The sequence below is a fragment of the Patagioenas fasciata genome, chromosome 19 (assembly GCF_037038585.1).
Source record: "Patagioenas fasciata isolate bPatFas1 chromosome 19, bPatFas1.hap1, whole genome shotgun sequence".
NCBI lineage: Eukaryota > Metazoa > Chordata > Aves > Columbiformes > Columbidae > Patagioenas > Patagioenas fasciata.
In genome coordinates this window covers 6,649,550-6,670,655 of record NC_092538.1, presented here as the reverse complement: position 1 = coordinate 6,670,655, position 21,106 = coordinate 6,649,550, and the positions used below count along the sequence as shown (strand labels likewise).

Here is a 21,106-nt window from a genome sequence, read left to right as displayed (position 1 = left end):
TTCAGGAACCGGACCCGTCACATCTCTGACAAAACCAGCCAAGGCTCGCACAGAGTAAAGCCTCCCTTTGCAAACAGGTAGCTGCATCTAAATGGGTAGTCGTTCCTATCGTAGGAAGGTTAAAAAGAAAATATAGGTCCCTAACCACATCCTCTGCTCACAGTGTGAATTGTAACATGAGGTGATGACTGGGGGGGGGTGTGGTGTCTCCATAAGCCCAGAGGCAAATTCAGCAAAAGCACAAGTGTCTGGAGGAGGCAGATGCCCAAGAAGTACAAGGGGATTGCAGGAGTGGCCATTGGGTGGCCATTGCCATCTTTGATCAGCCAACTCCATTTTCTTCAGCTGTAAGGAAACTTAGGCAAGTTACAAATAACAACAGGCACTGCAGAATTCTCTCTGGCTTGTTTCCCTGTCCCACAGTCGGATGCAGCTGACGTGTCCCGAGAGCCCAGCTCAGCCGTGAGTCCTGTCCTGGTACCAAGGCACAGCTCCTGCAGCACCGTCTGCCGCAGCCAGGTAATGCCTCACTCTGCGGTGCCAAGCAAGATGTTCAAAGCTGGCACTGCTTGGACACTCACCTAGGCTGCTGTAGGAATTAAACCCGTCTTTGGTTAGTGTGGCTGGGAATGCAGAGTAGTGACCAAGTGCATCCTAGAGACACATCTCAAACCCTCACGGAGGGCAGAGGTGCTTGCCAAAGCCATCCTGCAATAGCTGCAGAAGAGTCAATCCCATCATGGATGAGGAGAATGTAAGATTTGGCTTTAGTTAACAAAGGCCTTTGTGCCTCTTCACCCCACAGATGATGACCAGAAGCAGGGTCTTGATTTTTCTGAGAGACCTGCAAACATACGGTCAGAGAAACCTGAGATGGCAGGAAAGAAAAACAGATGCCCTAATTTCAGGATGCAGTTGCTTGAACTTGCTCTGGACTGTGTAAATGCAGGACACCTGACATCAGACTCATTTACAGTATGTTTATTTCTCAGTGCATTACATGAAAGGTCTTTGGTATTTGTGGGTTCTTGAATACTGTTCCCACTCTGCTCTGTAAGAAAATGCTGAATACAAAACATTCCATATACAGTAACAAAACCCATAGCAAATAAAGAGAAATAGATATTTTGAACAATAACATAGCAATATGAAAACAGATAAGTAAACCATGCAAGAGGTGGAACAAACAGGTTGTGTTTACAACAAACATTAGAGCCTGCCATAAATGAGTTCATCATGTCAGATGAGATTTATTCTTGCTCTAAGTTAAGAAATTACACATGATTGCAAGATACTGCGTATGGCTGCCCTATAAAAGACCAAATGGTTGTAAAGCTTATTACAATGAGAGAAGCTGAGACCATTTGCACACATAGGAAACACACTGATATAAATAAAAAAATGCTGTGTAAAATAACTAGTGAAAAAGTTAACATTTCCCTCTGTCGATGGAAATGTGCTTTGTGGACAATTATAGCACCTTTGAATTGCCTGGTTTCAATGCAATCACAGAAACTGAGTAGTTTAAACCCCTACACCACCAAATGCCAACATGGAATGTAATCTTGAATAAGACAGAGGCTGTAAATGTGGAGAATGGATTTCCCATCAATTGTATCGAGCAGTAATTCCAGAAGCTGATTGTCTTTTAGAAGCCTTTGTCGCAGTGGTCAGGTTCCTGTATTGAAATAGTTCATTGCAGAGACGGGGAGCGAGCCCCAGACTCTCTGGGAGCTGCTCGCGAGCCATACACTCTGCTCCACTGACAGCAGCACCGTCCGTGCTGGGTGGAGATCTGGGTCTGATCTCTATAGCCTGTTCCTGTGAAAGTTGATGGCAAAATTACTGTGAAGTTTGGTGGGAGCAGGTGAGGGCTCTTCGCTCTACCTTATTCCCATTTCCCTGGGTTGCTGTCAATTCTATACAATAAGTGCAAATTAGATACTCTGGAGAGAAGCATTTTCCGCCTCCCAGGAGTACCAGATTGCTGGTGAACATCAGGGTGAACGAATCGCCAAGATTTTTTGGTTGTGCAATGTGCTGCTTCTGGTTCGCTCAAGGCACGGAAAATGTGTTACTACTACCAGAACCAATCCAGGTCAGAAACACATTGGAGCTCAAAGAACATAAAGAATTTCAAAAAAAGTCTTAGGAAAAGAAAGAGGAAAAGAACACACTACGGTATTGCACAGTACGCATGTAAGATAAAGCACTAAACATCTCAATTAAAATATACTTCTAAATGAGCACGCATTCAGAATAGATCCCCTCTCTAAGTTACATAGATGCGGCAAGATGCATTATATGCCCTGGCTAAAATGAATCTTAGTATCCTGCCTAAGATGGAAAAATGTGGTTGGAGTGGTTTGCTTAGTCATGAATATCATAAATGTCAGCATGTGAGGCTGTGTTCACCTTTAAAACATAATTAAACTGGGACTGCACAACAATGTGGTCCAACCCTTGTGTAAGCAGAGAGGAATGAAACCCCAGCTGAGACAGTCCATTTGGTATAATCCAACTGTCCCCCAAATTCAAGATACGGTACCGCATAAGAGAGATGGAGCTAAATAAAGCAAGAAGCGTGGGGAGAAAAAAATTACATAGCTCATACAGAAATATGGAAAAGTCAATAATTAAAATGGTTGCAACCCAAACCTTTTTGTCTTGCCAGTAATTCATTTTAAATAATTTAAAATCCAAAATCCTAGCCAATGTGAGTGACTCGAAGCGAGCGCTCACAGTGCTAATGTGATAGCTTTGAGTTCAGGGAGACAAACTTGGAGAAAGAAAAATGTCTCTTTGAGTTCAGTGTGAAGGCTGCAAAATGTCACGGACAGGAGACTGGCCCTGTTGTACTCCCTTGTCCTCAAATTCAACCCAGTGAAACTAAATTTTGCCATTTCCCTTTTTAAACATTGCTTTAGTTTAGTTTAGGTCCTGAAACTGCCATGAGGACGCTTTCTCAATGTACAGTTTGCCTTTTTCACATGGCTGTATCTTGCACTAGGAACCAAACAGAATGTGGCCAAATTGCTTGACTTCTGCCATAAGGTGACAAAGAGAAACTTCCATTTGAAAACTGTCGGACTGGGGAGGGGGAGATAAAAATAAAATAGTACCTTCAGTTCTGTTGATTAGTCTCGCCCTTTCTAACAAAATCCCTGTCTTCATAAATGACATCAACTTGTCTGATTTGGTTTGCGCAGCAGGTGCAGTGATTCATTTGTCACTGAAGGGCGGGTTCAACTTCTTAACCCTGGAACTGGGACTTCCCCCAAAATACCAAGTTATTGCAAAAGGTAAAATGACTTTGTATTTAACTCCCAGTGCAAGATAAGCGCTTGACAAGACTAATTCCTCAGGCTGGGGTTTGCTACTGCACTGTCTCCAGATTCACATGACAAGGATTCACTGACAAGAAAATAAAGGAACAGCATGAAAACATTTTTCCTTATTGACGTAGGATTAAGAAGCTATTGCAAAATATCCTTTTCTGTGAATAGTTATTGCTACTACTTTAATTAATTATCTTGTGTGTATGCACAAGCTGAACACAATATGGGAAAATTCTTGCACAATTCCATCATATCTCGTACAAACTGCTCTATATTTTCACAGAAACAGTCTAATCTAACCAAAGATAGATAGCAAATCAATGATGCCATGAACATTTGCATCAAAAGTCCTTCCTAAGCCAACCACAAATAGAAATAATGCCACTCACATGCAATTAGCAACATGAAAAGCCAAGATTTTGATGCTAAAGACCAGAGACTAACCTGAATTTTCAGAGTAAGAGTTTTAAATGTTCTTTGAATTTTACTATTGGTTCTTTGCCTAAAATCCTGGCCTATTGAGGTGGTATCTTCACCTGGAAGTCAGCAAGACACTACCACATGAAATAAAAGCAGATGCCACCAACTATGCCAATGGACAAGGCTAAGGCTTGGCTTTGAGTCTAGGTGGGATTGATTGTCGTCTCAGCCAGTTAAGCAGTGCTTTAACTGAGTAACCTTCAAGGGCAGTGAGGAAACAAGGGGAGGACTAAACTCTTGAGACACAGTCAGGAGGTGTCATTGCTGTAGACAGCTTCTGAGGATACCTGCCATCCGGTATTCCAAAGGCAAGCCAACAAAATCAAGATAAAACATTCGTAAGACCCTCTCTGAGCTATGGATAAGGCGTTCCCTGCAATTAGGACATAGAATTGGCCAGGTGAGGAAACCCAGTTGCCAACACTCCAGCCTCCTACCCACTTCATTTGCGCTCTGCAATTAAGCACTGGGATACTGTATCTTTAACTGGTGAACAGGCAGGGAGAACACACAGATGCTCCTACTTCATCCGATTGCTTCTTCTTTTGGCTTCACCGTCATCCAGCAGTGAAGAGAGGATCTGGTAGGCCTGCGGCTGCTGGGGTCCTCCACGCTTGATCTTGATGCTGCTTCGCAGAGGGGAGCCCGGGATCACGTCTTGTCCAGAGCCTGGCTCAATGGAAGACAAAGAGTCTGTAAGGAGAGAAAGTCACGGGAGAGCGCTATTTAACAGGGGACGCTAAGGACAGAGCATGTGGGCCCTCTGAACAATACCTCTTCTGGAAGAGCGGTCGGCCTTCCTGCTGTCTTTCCATCCACCGAGAAACTGTGGAGCTACATGTTTACTGCCATCACACTACTGCTGTGTTAGGTCTCTTCCCTCTGCTCTATCTAAACTCTCTGGGGTAGATCCTCTTACTGCACATGGCCCAACAGGCCCTGTTCCCATTTGTGATTCCATTTATAAAGCGCTGTTCATTTATTGATTATAAACTTGCTTGGGCTACAGCTGCTACTCAGCATTGTCCACAGACTCCTGTTATTGAAGGCTGAGGCCAAGCGGTCACTGGGAGGTGATGCTCCCGAGGGTTTAAATACCATTAAATACCACTCCTTGTAAAGGAGACATTGAAAAGATTGAACAAAAGGACTGATCCACCTTAGGCTACAGACAAATTAGCAATAAAGCTGGGAATAAATGAGTCGTCCATTCTCCCAGCTTGTCTCACAGTGACACACACCTCCTCCTCCTGCAGCCTCCTGCCCTGCGAAGCTAAATATTCCTTTGGCTATGGCCACTCTTCTATTTTCCCAGCAGTCAGCCACAGATGCTGATAACTCAGTGCTGCCTCATCATTTCTAACGCCCCAATTTCTTCTTCCTTTTGCCTTCGGAGCTGGACATTTTGCATGTTTCCCTGCCAAGAGCCCAACCTCGCAAGCCAGACACCCAGCCTTGGTCTGATCCCATGAGGCAGCGTTTCTGTTTCAAGTGAGTGTTTGGCTGCTGGAGGGTTTGTGCTGCCAGAGTTTGGGCTTTCACGTGTCCTGCTGGGCCAGAGAAACTCAAACCAGCCTCCCGTTGCAGAGAGGGGGTTTGTTTGCTGGTATGTTTTGCCTTGTTGCTTGGGTGGCTGTGGGTTTGGAAACCACACCGATTGTGAAGTTTCTTGGGAAAATGAGAGCATGGGATTGGCATTTCTGCGTGGGGCTTTAAAGCTGGGCTGAGTCAGGCTGCCCACGAACCTGCGGTCAAACCCTTAACACCTACAGTGGGAACACGACCAGAGAGTTGGTGCTGGGTGATCTAAACCTGTGTGGTGCCTTTCAGTGCAGGGAGGTCTGGGCTTAAGGAGATTCTGTTTTCTTATTTTATGGTGTTGTTTTTTTTACCATATACACATACAGGGATGAATATAATTGCACAAAGAAAAAATGCTTTACTTTTAAAGTTCTCTTTCTAAACAGTATTTTTGCAGAGCCTAAAATATATCTTATCTTGTAGAATGGAACTATCTCAAAAGCACCGAGTAACAATATAATAACCTATAGTCACTGGATAAAAAAGGAACTATTTAAAGTCACACAATATAGGTAAATATAGCTTAACTACGCTGTACTATTAAGAAACATCCATTTTTGCTGATGCAGCTACACTGGTACAGAAGTACACATGGGTATAAATAACTTACCTCCATCCCAAGCAGTAACAGAAAATACGTTTATGTCAGTAAAAACGGTTTGCCAACGTGACAGTTTAAAAATAAGAACTGCACATATCTTGTTGCTGCTGTATTACCAAACAACGTTAAAAATAGGTAAACTAGGCAGCTCTGCAGGAGCAAAACTGCATGTGTCCCCCAGCCCAAGCCCTGGCATCTACACAAGCTTCCTGAAGAGCTGACTTTTTTGCTTTTTACCAGTATAAATGAAGGTAAAAAGTTAAAAACAATGGACAGCTGGGCCCTGGGTCCTGTAAACACACTGTGCAGTGCTATGGACTGGGTTCCCCTCCTCGTACCCGGGAACACCGCGGCTGGGCATGGATCGCAGCCTGTAACCCAGTGGGCATCTGCCTTGTATCTCCACCATCTCAGAGCCGAGATACAAGCATCTCCTCCTGCCCTCGGTCTATAAAAATCCAATGAAAATACGAAGCAAAGCAGGATTAATGCAGAGGTAAGGTCAGGGTGACTGTGGTTAAATCATGGGTTCGTGATTCATGATTTCCCAAAAAGCTTCAGCTGTTGCTGCCTATTGCTCTTGGAAATAGTGCTTTGGGCCTCCAAAGGACATGCGGCCACTAAAGAGCAGCGCAGACACCCCAGCCATTGGACACAGCACTTGCACCAATGCTGCTCTGGCTCTGACGTGCCCAACAGCATTTTCATTTTAGCACCGTGCTGGCCCCAGCAGGGGCCTGTGGGCTCTTGAATCACAGGCTGCTTTACTGCACAGCAAGAGATGTGCTTTAAGTCACTCGCTTAGGAACTGCCAGACATTTTAGCTATTAAACATTGTAATAGGCTAAATCAATATCCAAAGGCCATTTCATGATAAAAGTGGATGTCGATCTGAAGGTGTGAGCAGCTCGATTTACAAAAAGGCCAGGAATGAGGTTCCATGCGTCAGGGAGAACATAAGAAATAAAAGTGCTGTGGGACTTGGTGCCAAGGAACAGACTTGTTTCTCACAGTCTGGGATGGTAGATCCAAACAACATTTTGCCTCTACCGTGTTTCTAAAAGGGGAGAAATTGGCACAGCAACTTTTGGCAGCTGTGAGAGAACTGAGCTTCAAGTACCCCAAAGGGAGAAGCCTGATCTGTGACAATTGCATGAGCCCATACTCTGATTAAGGGAAGAAAACACTCATTGAGTGTTGATACCACACACCTGTAGCAGTGGTGGGAGAGCAGACAGCCTCAACAGAAAACTTAAAATCTAACTGAATGAAGAACATGTGAGACTTTCTTTAAATCTGACTGTGAAAATAGGTTTTATGTAAGTTATAATCACAAGACATTCAGGGATCACTGGTTTTTAGGGTGACATGGTAGCGCTGCTTGGGCTTTCTCTGTAAAATATAATGCTACACAGGGCAAGGGCCTCAGTGGTGTTAAAGTCACTTGGAAGACACTATTAACAGGATTAAACGATCTGGCCTAAAGACTTGAACAAGCAGCTCCCTGGGAAGCTGGTAGATGATCTGTGCCACACAGCTTGAGCTGCTGCTCCTGACTTGGCTTTTTGATTGTAATAAAAATTATTGTGGGGGTCACTTCACCTGCTACTGTGAAGCCAGAGAAACCACTGCAGTTGGTGGAAGCTCTAGGTCCTCAACGGTTCTAAGCATCCTTTTAGTTTTGAAAATCTGGCTTAAATAGATACTAGACAGAGAGTTTAGGAGACTGGGAGGATGTTTAACCATCAAGTAGCTGCCTGAACAGAGCCCCCACTTGTCTAGAAAATAAAACCTTAGTGACACTTACCATGAATTCCTATCATGTGCTCAAGAATTAGTACCCTCTCAGCTAAAATCTTCAGAGCTTCTCGAAGCTGCTGAACACCTTCCCCCTGCAAGAGGGAAAAGAAAAGTAACATTAGTATATGTTGCAGAATAGGCTTCTTGTTCATAATGTTGCTTCCATAATGCCAAACTATGCAGTGTGAATGTTTAAAAAAGAAAAGATGTAAAGGGTGAGATAAACTGCAAGAGTTAAGTAGGAATGCAGGAGAAAACCCTGGTTAAAGAAAAGCTCCTCAGTTGATTCCTGTGTTTGCAGAGCCTCTGACGCAAAGCCAAGCCTTTCAGTTTGGTTCCTGCTTCTGCAGTGGGCCAAACCCAGGGTGTATGTTCCTGCCAAACCTTTATCCTGTGCAGCTCAAGTTATGCTGAGCTACCTGGAGGACAGGTTTTACTCTTAGCTGACATCTACTCTGTCCATCAGCGAGTTACCTGGGCTTTGTCTTTGCTGTTACACCAGGAAGCTGGGACACGTGGCTGCACCTTCTTGTTGCTCCCTTATTAACTGGGCGAGTAGAGGTGTGAGAAGTCCAACTCTCTCTACACATGTAGTTTGATCTCTCTGGGAGTCTGTTCCTGAGTGTTTGGGAGGGACAGTGTGGGGGTAATTCCCTACCCTGTAACAGTTCTGTGTGGTGCAACAACCACTGGGGACTGCAGAGGTGTTCAGAGAGCATGGAGAGAAGGGCAGCTGACAACAAGGCCAGGGAAGCCTCAAAGACCAGGACTTCTAGCGGGTGTTCAGTTCATACCCAAGTTCACGTCATCGCTTGCTCTGCATTTTTAACTGTGGACAGGACCTTCACCCACCAGCCACTCGGAATATGATTGAAGCACAGTAAAGAGACAAAAAAGAAAGTAAAACAATGTGCTTACATCAGCGCCTTTGTCACCTTCCTCACCCTTCTTGCCTGGTTCACCCTAAAACAAAGAAAGAGAAATTTGTTTTCACGTGACTGGCTCTGCCCAGGATCATTTGCATCCCTTCCCTCCAAAGGAACAATATAAAGGCAGAAGTGTGTCACCAGTAGAAAATAAACTGGCCAAAGTGCTCTCGTGAGCTCTGTCCTGTCCCCTGTCAGCTTCCCGGGAGCTCATCACCATTTCTAACACCGATGGACTTGGCCAGGAGTGGCCAAGCTGCAGGAGGGACTGGCTGCCATGGCCTGGGCCCACAACAAGACTATACAGATCTCATGAAGCTCTCCATGAGCAATGCTTTAGGCTAAAACACTGAGATACTGCTCCCCCCTCAAACATGCACGTGTTCATCTTTGATGTAGAAAGAGAAAATCTTCCAATCTTTCATTAATTAGTCACATCACTTTCTGCCTCTGAAGATGCTCGTTAAGCTTTTCTTGAACAAAGATCCGTATGTGCTGTGAATGTCAGTCTGGTGTTCCCCCCAACCAGAAGCTCATGCATTTCCCGAAGAACAGATGACATGGAGACATTAAGCCACAAACTAAACCATAAGGTTAACAAACTGGTGAATGAAATAGCATGGAAATGCCTATTCTCCTCCAACTTGTTGGACATCCCTGAGATACTTGCAAAGCAGGAGTAGGTATGGGAGGAAGGACTAAAGAAAAGGTTGGGTGAATTGTATGAAATGATGAGGTAGAACTAAGGAAGAGAGAAGAGAAACCTCCCAGAGGACCTGTGACCTCTCTGGATGCTGCCAGTCACAAAAGTCCAGTTTGCTCCACTAGCTGACTTTGAGCCAACCTTCATCTCCACCAGTTTGTTTGCACCCTAGGCATGTGTGCCAGTGCAGACATCTCCTGTGTGCATCTGTTCAGGTATTGCCAAGAAATCACTTGGAGACATCTCTTAATCTCATTCAAGGGCTTCCAGCTCAGCTTGGCAGACCAAGGTGCAAAGAGGGAGCTGAGAGCAGCTGATGTACTTTGGGTTGTTTGACCATGCCAGGAACCTCAGGGGGCAGGGAGGGGGCTCTGGCTGCCCAGGTTTGGCTGGAGGGGACCTGCGAGCAAAGCACAGCTCTACGGACGCGCTGCCTTCCTGATTACGGCATTTTGGCACTGTGCTCAACATGCCGGAGGACAACGTTTCATCCACAGAGGAATGCGTTAAGATGAGGTTGCCCGTTGCACAAATGTCTGAGCTGGAGACAGTTGCCCTGCCGTCCAACTCGGTGGTGTTTACGGTGCCAGGAGCACACCAAACCCAGCTGAGGCTTGCACACCCCCGCAAGTGCATCACTTACAAGAAATCCCTTAATGCCCCTCTCTCCAGTCAGACCTGCTTGCCCCTGTTGGAAATAAAGTAAGTGTCATTAGGAGATGTTTTTTCCATTTGACAAGAACATAGTGTAATTTTTACTAGTGGAATTAAGATGGCTTAATGAAAAACCTTACACTTGGGATAATATGAAAAAATTCCTCTCCCTTGACATTATCACTTAGAGACAGCAAAAGGGGGTCATGGTTTTCTGTCAAGTCTCAGCTCCAAATCCCATCACACTTTGGAGAAGTTTGGTTTGATACAGAGCTGCTCAGCTCAGTACCCTCTCAGTAAGACGATTAACAATTTTTTGAACTTTACAGCAGTCAGTTACATTATGCCAGGAAGGAATTTGGCTGGAGATTTGTTTCTCACAAAGATGCCACATTCTTCTCTCTAGTAAAACTGATGGGCTGATGGTGCCCCAGACAGTACATGGACTCCCACAGAGCACTGATTTAATCTGCCTCCTGCTCCACACACACATCCCCGCGTTAACCCCAACAGCTACTGATCAAAACACACCTACAATATTTTGGTTGGTTTGTTTTTCCTGCTGTGCTAATTTTCACCTTGTTCTCAGCGGTGTTTGTTTTTTATTTTTAAACAGAAACAATTTGAAATGCTATGTGTTCGTTTGGGGCAGAATGAAACACCATGAAACCGAGCATCTTTTTCCCCGTTTTCCTGCACAGGGCTGGATCCCCACCCTGCAGCACGCTGGGGCAGGGCAGAATCCCTGACTGGGAGACCAGACATAGATTATTTAAAGAAAAAGCAGGAGCCTGGGGAGAGGTGGCAAAATTTAAAAGCATCTTCAGAAAACCATTGATGAAAGAACCACATATTTAACCTTGCTCTTCTCCCCTAGACACACACAGAAACAAACCCATCCTTTTTTTCCCCCAACAAAACTACCTAGCTGGCGGCAGCTTTTTGTATTATTTGCCAGAAAGCTTTGTGGTTTTTTGCAAGGTGCTTTGTTTTCGTGTCCATCAAACTGCTGCTTTGTATAAAACCAATGGGCCTTGGGCATCTACAAAACACAAGTAAGTACAGAGAGCTGAGGGGGCTCGCGAGCACCAGACAAAGGCCCGTATCGACGTGAGCGCTGAGAAGAGAACCCAATTTGTGAGGTTCTCTGAGCATCTTCAAAGGCAAATACTTGGATTCTGCACTGGAGGGAGCGAGGCCTGTGAAAAAGCACAGGCAGGCGGCAAATCACGGAGAGGAGACAAAACAACACACTGAAAATACATAAACAGACTGTTCTCTGTGTCCAGGGGGGAGAGGAAAGGATGTTACCAGCTTAAAGGGGATCAAAAGATATTTAGGCTGGGTGTTAGAAACATCTTTTATCCCAGCAGCTCTGACTGCTGCCGGGACATGATGTGGTGTGTCCCTCCCTGGCGCTGCGTAAGAAAAAGATGCTGGTGAGTGGGACACGTACAGATGTGCCAGCCAGGGGCGGCTCAGACTGCCGCAGGTCACCTCTATGTCTCTTCTTTCTGAGATGAGGCAGGAAGAATGTCTAATAACATCTTCTCAAATCTCAATAGACATTGTAAACCCTGCTCTGCTTGTCTTTGCAGCTGCACAGCTCCTCCGCTCTGTGTAAGGCCAGCTCTAATTTGTATCTACCAAACCCAAAATTGCAGCGTGTGGTTGTCAAAACCAGCACTCAAATCCACACTCGCAAAAGACAAAAAGCACACAGAACATCCTACAGAAATTCTGCCAGAAAAAGCAATTGGCTTCGCTTTCCATGCTAACACAGGAAGGACAGAAAATAGAATTTTTCTATTTAGCGAGACATTCTGATATTTTAAAATCTCATTTGTTCCAAATCTAGATGCAGAGTTGCATTCTGCAGAGCTAACAAGGAGGGAACAAAATCAAATCCAAAGGATTTGTCTGTACTGAATGGACACAGTGCAACAAAGCTTTCAAAATAAGTCTCAATAAGTTTCAAAATAAGTCTAGTGTTAGCAACATGGTCAACCACAAACTAAAGGAAAATGTTAAATGAATCATTAAGGAAGAGCTCTTATCAGTTTCCTGGATGGAAACTTGATACTTTCCCACATACCATGCCTTGTTTGGTTTTTTAATGAAAATTAATGTTAAATGGCTATGAGCTGTAGTTGGTAACCTGCACTGAATCTTATCAGTTAAGGTTTTGCTCTCTATCAGAATCTTAAATTCTAGTCCCAGAAATGTATCAGTCTCTAATCTATCAGTAAAACAAATACATTCCCAAAGTGGCTGAACTGCACAAGGAAACTTACGAAAAAAAAAATCCTAACAGTCACTTCAAATGGCCTCTGCCTGTCAGGGAGCTGAAAGTCATTTCTTACAAAAGAACAGGGGCCAAGCACCCTACACAACGTGCAAAGATACTAGAAGAAACCAGAGCATTTTAAAAGCACGTGCTCCATCCCCAGATATCCCTGCTCCTTGGCACGAGGTGCCTCAGGGGCAGATGGAACCAGCCACCTGGACTTGCTCTCCTTGCACACAGGCTGGACAGAGGAACACAGCTTCAGTCAGTCACTGGTTATTTCATTAAGTTGAGAAGTCATCAAATTGGAGTTAACTAATTTGTCTTTGTCTGTCTTGGTGGTTCAGACATCCCTCTGTCTTATGGATTGGAAGAGTGAGCAGAAGCGAAGAAGAGGAGATGCAATCGCATGGGGGAAGCACGTCATCTCCAGCCACCCATGGACAGGTGTGACCTCCGTATTCACCTCCATCTTTGCGACCGTGAAAGTGGCACTTGGCAGAAAAGGAAACTCATTTCCTGCAGCTGCGGGACAAGGTGCTGTCAATGCAGCCACCACTGCAGACATCCATCATTTTAGAGGTACCATCCAATATTTTTTTCCTTACCTTTCTTCCTTCGACTCTGCTCCACACTAGGGTCTAATTGCTGAATGATCCTCCACCACCTACCACGTTCTCATCTCTCACAGGAGAGTTCAAAGACAGTGGCTTTTTGGGGAGTGTGCTGAACAGAAGCAGCTGAAGGCCCGAATGCCACTTTGAAGCCCCTCCCAGTGCTTGGATGCTGGACTGGGAATCTGACAGATTTATGTCCTTGTTTGATTTTTCTCTGGTATTTCCTAAACTTCATCAGCTTGGAAGTAACATTCAAACAGCACTTCTTTCTATGCTTAGTTATTAGCACTTGACAACCCAATCAAGGACTGAGGTATAGCACATAAACGAATTAAGAACATGATTTCATATAAACATATTACGAACACGATTTCAATTTTCAAAATATATTAAGATGATCTTTTGACCTGGGGAACAGGTTTGGTTCAGGAAAAGCCTGATGAGCTTTTACTGCTTTATTACCAAAGAAGGAAGAGCTCAGTGAGACCACTCAAAGTACTCCAGCTAAAGAGCTTTGGTTGGTGCAAGAAAGTTGTTCTCCACCAGCCTTTGTATACCACATATTTGCTACCTGAATCTCTTTAGGGAACACCAGACTTTGCAAGCAATTCAACCCTTTACAGCAAACCCTCATCTTGGTTCTTGCAAAAGACCTAGAAACTCTACATTCAAAATTATTAATGGTTGTAGTCCCACAGAACTGGAAAGACCTATGCTGTATGGAATTTCTGAGACATCACCCTGGGAATCTCTCCGTGTGTGTAAAACCTTACTTGCTCTCCTCGGTCTCCTTTGGAGCCTTTTGGCCCCGGTTGTCCTGGAGAGCCCGGTAGGCCCTAGAAAAGATGCAGAACAAGAAAGAATTAATTTCCACTGTGCCTCCTTTGTGTAGGTGAAGTGAATACAATTCCCAATGATCCTTAGCTCCTGAAAACCTCGTACACCCATTAAGCAATTGGGCTGGATTCTCTTTTACCCTCAAGCAACAACAATGGAAACTCTGTTTGCAAACATCCCGAGCCCTATAGTTTCTGCTCTAACATATTTAAGGGACCAGTATGAGAGGATAGTTCTTTTTCTCAGTTACCAAGAATAAATTAATACACAGATAGTATGGTTAGCTTAAAAATCCCCACTGCTTTCCCCCTCTTCATAATTGCCCTCAGTGGGTGGCAGGAGTAAGCATACATACCTGAAAATTAATTGGATTGTGCAGTGGAAATTATTTTGAAGCTATTCACTCACCCTAATAAACAATTTTCAAATTAAGCCCAATCTCTACTAATAATTTTGCTCCCTGGGTTGAATAAATCTATAAAACAGTCACCAACGGATAAGAAGGACGTAGTCTTCAGATTTGTACTAATTGAACAGCTTTGCAGAAATCAATCCAAATTCCTAACTTATCCACCCAGTGAAGCTGCAGCTATAATATAAACCAGAGACAGGGAGAGAACAATATTGTTTGTTTATATGTGCCATGTCAGCTCCCCACGACCACGTGCAAGACACTTTTTTCCACATCAAGCGACTTGCACATCGCCTTGGAGGCTGCAACAAATGAGGCCACTGCTCCAACCTGCCCAGAAACCCCCACCTCTCAGCACCCAGAGACTTGGGCTTTCTAGGCACGGCTGTGAGGAGCCTCAACATCTAGTTAAGTGGCCCAACACGACTGGATAGAAGTTTTCAAAGGGTCTAAAGGTGGAAAACTCTCCCAGTTCCAGCTGGGAGGCAGTGATGCTCACCATTAACATGCTGCTCCCTGCCTGCAGCCCCCCCAGCTCAGCACCAAGGTACACAATGACCTGGCCTCCAGTTCAGCTACATCTCCTCTGCGCCCACAAAAGATTCAGAAACTCAGGCCTAGTCTAGGAGGTTACTAGGGCTGTCAGATGAGGTGGGGAACAAACTAGACTTGGCCCTAAGTCCAACAGGCAGCATGAACAAAGCTTAAGTGTCCATAAGCATCCTTCGCTCTTGACAGCTCTCAACAATGACATTCAAGAACACTGAATTCCACAAATCTGTTGTAAACAATAAAAGATTTATAACGTGTGCTGCATGTGAAAAAGCCAGACTCTACTACAGAACCTACTTATGAATTGTGAATTACCTTATATTTAATCATGTTAAACTGCATCTGCCATTTTGCTGCCAGATTTCCCACTGTGTTCATATCTATCTGGTATTCCTCATCGTTCTCCAGAGCATTCACTAATTGAAATTATTCTGCTACACTGGCAAACTTTCACTAACCAGCTGTCCATTGCTTCTTCAAAGTGATTAATAAACACATAGCAAAAATCTCCTTTCTCTAATGCCTAGCAATTCCAAACCTCCTATCGGGTTCTAAGTTACATCCCTCTGCTAAACTACTTAACCTTTCTCTCTCTGTGCTCTTCAGTCGCTTTTATCTCTTTAGTCATGTTAGATTCCTCTGAAATATCTGATGTTACTGGTTTACCTCCACATTAAGTAATACTCATCCCAAAACTGGAGACCCTTTGTATCAGCCAACCACAATTTTGAGTAGTTTGGCAGTAGTTCATTATTCATCATTACTTCGCTTCTTTCCATCTAACCAGCTTTTTCCATCTGTGTGAGTACTTTGCCTTTCTTCTACCATAAATTCATTTGAGTGAGTTTATCACAGTCCATTATCTCCCCCCCTCCACAACTTTTGCATTGATACATAATCAAACTGATGGGAATTTGTGATATTTTTCTTGAATAGAAAGTGCTATTTCTGAACAAGCAGGCTTAACAAACTCACTTTGGTGAATTGGGGAATTCCCGTTGATGCATTTTTGATCTTTTTATGTGCTCTTCAGGAAACACGGTATTTTTCTATCACTGTTAGTAAAGCCCATGTCAGATCCTTTGCATCAACTCAGGCCAAAAGTGAAATGTTTCGACACAGCAACAGCAAGATGTGTTGTTATGATCAAGGAAAATCCAGAAAGCACAACCATTCCAACCTCTTAATGCAACTCAGAACGAAAAGAAGCTATTAAAATCATGGGATTTCATGGGGAACAAAACATCAGATCCAAGACGTATAAAGTCCTCTCCCTCTTGTGCAAAGAGAAGATGTTGTGCACCCAAGCCCTGGCCCTGCCCCAAAGCGCCTTACCTGTGATCCAGGGGCTCCAATGGGTCCTGGTGGCCCTCTGGGTCCTGATGCACCTGGTGGCCCTGGGGGGGAATCATCATTTGAGACAATTTTAAGGAGATTTAGAAGGAAAGACCCTAAATTCCAAACATCTGTACTTCCTTTCATTGTTCTGCTTAATCTCTCAATAGGTAAGAGCTGTTCATTGATCGCAGGACTGCAGCATAAATGCTTCATCACATACTGGATTACTTGACACCCACATCCTGGTATAATATATCCCTATGCCTTAGGAAAGATGCTAGGGCTCTGCGAGGAAAAAAAGGTGAAAATAAGCAGGAAGGATGTCAGTAACATGCTGCATTTGTTTAAAATGACTGCTTTTGAGAAAGCTCCAGCTAGATCCAGGAAACAGCTACATCAGAGTGAGATTAGTTGCTGTTTCCGAAAGTCCACAGGCCTACGGTCTGCCTCGTGTTGTCAGAAAACTGATGATGGACATGAAGGAGATGGCATTTGGATGCAGCCAGTGTGAGACTGTGGAAAGCAAAGTCTCCTGTTCTTTGCTCGCTCCAGTAGCAATAAATCATTTTTAAGTCTGTACCACAGAAGCGCCTGCTTCCGGGACAAGTTAAACACTGTGTAAACAGGTCAACTTCTTTTACACAGTCACTTAACAGATTCATTCCTTTTGGAAAAACAATTCTATCATAACAGTAGCTGTTAAACTATACCTGCAAATGTGAGACAGAATATTTGCTTAGTCTGAACTTAGCAATACTCCTCTCTGCTTTAGTTGCCACAACCCTTGAGATGCAACAATGTGGGCCTTATACACAAAGTGCAGCTGAATCAGCCTCAATCATTAACACACCACACAAATACTTAAGTCAGAGAATAAAGAGATTGAAGGGTGTATGAAAGGCCCTCATAATGAAAGGAAAGCCCTTTCTGCAACTAATGGGAGTTCACTTCTAAATATCCATCATACAGAGAAGTGCTGATGTTTGCAGGAATACTATAATTTAAGCCACCCACCAGCACAGAGAAAAAGAAGAATTACCACTGAATTTTCATCCCAGATTCTGATTTCAGGCATACTGGTGAAAATCTGGAATAGCTCAAACCAGCTCCGAAGTCTGCAGACACATCACAGAGCAGGTGGCCAGATCCTGCTCAGTGGAGCTCCACAGTGACAGCACTCTCCCAAACAACTTCACTGGACAACCCATTCTTAAAAATAGTTTTTAATTACACCCTTCTCAAGATATGTCCTGCCAAAGGTAAAACGATCTGCCACTATCAACAGGTAAGAAACCTGGTTACGTCTTGCCACCCTTTCCATTCCTGGACCCACCTTCCCTTGAGGACCCCCTGCTTTCCCTGCAGGCATCCCACAGACTCCAGTCTCCATTGGGAGTTTCTTTTGCTCATCTTCCCCATCATTACAGGTTTGCAGCTCCACTGAGTTTATTACCTGGTGGCCCAACGGGTCCCGGGGCTCCCCGAGGTCCTGGCAGCCCAGCCATGATGGTGTCTATGACGGTGGAGGCCAGCTGGGGTTCTCCATCTGTGTGACAGAGCAGAGCAGTCAGTGTCCCTGCAGCAACGGCTGCCCAGTGCCAGGACTTCTCTCCAAAACCCTTCAGTGCCTTTTGCTGGCCAAGGGCACACAGTGCTCAGGATGCAAAATTTCAGATCTTGGAGCGATCTCCCTTTGCTCTGTAAGGACACAGGCTGCATCCCCCAGACCTGCAGAGCTGCTCATCCCTCCTCTGACAACCTCAGAAAAGTCATCCTTTCTGTCAAAACAATTGCGTTCTTGCACACCTATATACTCCTCTCTTCGAATACCCAAGCAGTTAAGAGTAGCTCTGTACTCTACAGCAATAACTGACCCAAAATTCACCATCCCCAAGACACTTCCATCATTTAGGATTATTTTAGGTGTTCTGGCCACCTTGGGCAGGTCCATTAAGTTCTGGGAAACGGATGGAAATGGAAGCAGAGCAGGGAGGAAAAAGGCATCAGGAGGAACTGGAGGAATTTTGTGCTTTTGCACATCTTTCTCAGTCCTCTTCTGTTGGGAATAAAAATCAGCAGCCTGTAGGTGCCCCCATTTTCCCTCGAACCATGAGGCTTACCACTTCAGCTGGTGACCGACTAGAAAAAACAGAACTAGATAGAAAAAAGCAAGCATTATTATTTTTTGCAGTTCCCAAACCACAGTCAACAACCCCTTTCCCTATGGACCTGTACTGTAGCATACTGGTAGCCTGGGGTGGTACCTGTGTGGCAGCATCTTTCATCTGAGCACCCCACAACACTGTCTGACAGGTGTGGAAACCTAGGGGACAAAGTTCCACAACTGACCAAGAGACCAAGGTCACAAAGCAAGGAAGGGAACCCCCATGTCCAGATGCTGTTAAGATTTGCAATCTACTGCCCTGAGCAGTGCTACAGGACCAACAGCATATTTCCTGTTGAATTTGAACTGGATAAAGATGTTGACTCCTGGTCACTGTGATGGCAAACCCTCTGAAAAGTCCACATTTTCCATAGCTGGAGGCCACCATGCAGAAATAATGTCCATCTCCTTCTGCCCATGACCTCAAACTTACTCATGTTTCCTAACTCACCACAGTAAAATTCAGGAGAACCCTTTGCAGGTGTAAGAGACGGCAAATGTCTCACTGCTATATTACTGCAAATATCAAGGGACACCAGGAAGGCCAGAAGGATGTTTGCTTACTCTGCAGAGTCCAGCCCAAAGGACATAAAGTGAAATCTCCAGAAATGTCAACAGACACATTATGAAGCCGCCTCAACCTCTGGACTGTTGGCAGTGATAAAGACGACTTTCCAGGTAGTTGTTTGAAAGCAGTTCCTAGGGAAAACTGTGAAACCTCTTCAACTGCCAAGGACGACAGTGCATCTCTGCAATGCCCTCCTGGCAGCAGAACAGCACAAGATCTAATCCAGATCCTCAGAGAACCAAAAACCTGAATGCAAACAGGTATTTTTTTGGGGTATTGTTTCTAACTCCATCCATCTTCCCTTCTTTACAGCTCTGAAACAAAACAACGGAGACTGTTTTCATGTTCAGAAGGAAAGGTACCCAAGTGAAGTGTGTAATCCAATTAATGTGAGTTTTATTTGACCACGTCAAAATCCATTACGGCTTGGGAGCAAGATGAAATTGGGAAATGAGCATCAAATAGCAGTGAAGGCATTAACAATTGCAGAGCCTTTTGTTTTTAAAGAACAAGCGGTCAACAAAATCAAATGCACATCCACTGAGAGGGGGAGAGGATGTGCTGCAAACAACCAGGATTTAATTACTGCTGGAGGTAAGCCAGGGATAAAGATCTGGGTTACAAAACATTCCAGCTAAATGTTGCATTATTATGATGACAGAGTTACTCCCACAAATACACCTGTCCGGACATTTGATTCAAAGTTATTGATGAAAGGTGGTTCCATAATTGTGGCACAGAGCTCTGCTCAGCAGCCCTTGAGCTCAGCAGCTCAGGTCTGACCCTGCAGCCCCGAGTGTGGACGAGCAGGACATCTGGAGCGGCTCCTCAGCTGCCTGGCCAGGAACTCTCTCCATATTCCCATAAAGTAGCAAAAAGAACTGGGATCTTCTTTTAAACCCCCTTCTCCTTAGCAACAGGGGGATATTCAGGGCTCACTACAGCTGGAGGGTGTTAGAGCAGCTACAGAATAGCAACAAATGGTAGCACAATCTTCCCTTCTCAGCCACCTCCTGCACTGATTCAGGATTTGCTGGGCTCAAGGGCTAGATTTTCAGTGCTTCTGGATATACCAAAGAAAGCAGACAACAATTTGCTCTGGGAGTTTTCCAACTCCTGGCCAAGAGAAGAAGAGTGCAACCAGTCTGACCTGGGCAGATACGAGCACTTACATTCTCTGGAAGAGAGCACAAAGATCCTACAAAGGGGAAACCCGAAACAGGACAGAAATGCCCTGAACGAGGCAGTGAAACTGGCCCAGCCAGACTGGCATGGGCATCAACAGCTTTGAACGTAATCTGTACGGTTTTCTAAATCAAATGCTGTTCCCTTCCTCTGCTGTGTTGTCCCCTCCCCAGGAAGCCTATGTGTGGCAGCAGGCACAGGGAGTCACTTCACAAATCTCTGCTCTCCACTCTTTTTCACCAGCGACGTGCTGGGCACGCAGGCAAGCCCGCTGTGCCTCAGTTTCCCCTTGCTCTCCCTGCAAAATTGGTTAATGTTGTCTCATGTCCTTTGCAAACTGAAATCTTTGAGATGTAAGAAAACACAGCTCTCAACAGAGTGAAAATTGCTGGTTTTTTTTCTCTTTTCCTTAAGAATTGTCTTAGCAGGAGAAAGAGCACTGAGCGGACTCCAGAGCACGTACCTGATCCGCTCATTGGGAAGCGGCAGGGAAAGCAAGCGATGCTGGGAGCTGCAGCCTCAGCAGTGGGGTATGGCAGTTTAGCTTCTGGCCTCCGTCTAATGTTTCTAAGGGATAAATTCCCCCATTATAGGCTTGATTTGTAGAGACAGGATGGAAATGAAGTAATCCTGTCTTAATTTCTTTCTGCTACCTGATCTGGTTGGAGACAACTGGGACCAATTTCTTCACCACGGCACAGTGAAACTGTGAGAAAATATTTGTCTCCCCATTTTTGGCTTCTGCCTGCTGATAAACATTGCCAACAGGAACTTGCTGCGATTAATGAAGGCACATGCATTAACCGTGTTCAGGCGGAACCAAACACTGTACTATAATAATCCGATACAGCTTTCTCACATCTCTGTGGGTGCATGTGCCCATTAGCAGGAATATGCTTCCCTCTGCTGTCAGCAGCTGGAATCTTGTGTTTATAGTTTTCAGATGTGCTCCATTCAAAATAAATACAAAAAAAAATTAAATAAAATCTACCCAGAATTTACAAGGCTATGTTTTATTGGTTGTAGAGGATCAGCTTTCCACCAACCTGTGGGAGGCAAAATC

General features: G+C 44.6%; 1 protein-coding gene and 1 long non-coding RNA gene across 7 annotated transcripts in view; one reads left to right on the top strand and one right to left on the bottom strand.

Moving 5' to 3' along the window:
• Positions 1-7: 7 nt before the first annotated feature.
• Positions 8-12,865, top strand: LOC139829399 (uncharacterized). The gene is made up of 3 exons (XR_011741876.1): positions 8-77; positions 424-519; positions 12,718-12,865. It is a non-coding gene; the product is annotated as an uncharacterized lncRNA (long non-coding RNA).
• The window catches only part of COL26A1 (collagen type XXVI alpha 1 chain), a 160,933-nt gene continuing 140,793 nt past the window's right edge, over positions 967-21,106 (bottom strand). For 4 of the 6 annotated variants that reach the window (XM_065853206.2, XM_065853207.2, XM_065853210.2 and 1 more), the window contains 7 exons: positions 17,580-17,672; positions 16,124-16,185; positions 13,761-13,823; positions 10,073-10,117; positions 8,719-8,763; positions 7,808-7,892; positions 967-4,511 (listed from right to left, as the gene is read on the bottom strand). In XM_065853206.2, the coding sequence (XP_065709278.1) occupies positions 4,339-4,511; positions 7,808-7,892; positions 8,719-8,763; positions 10,073-10,117; positions 13,761-13,823; positions 16,124-16,185; positions 17,580-17,672 (566 nt within the window). In that variant the 3' untranslated portion in view covers positions 967-4,338. The remainder of the gene's footprint in view (positions 4,512-7,807; positions 7,893-8,718; positions 8,764-10,072; positions 10,118-13,760; positions 13,824-16,123; positions 16,186-17,579; positions 17,673-21,106) is intronic. The other 2 variants (XM_065853208.2, XM_065853209.2) reach the window with 2 other exon arrangements.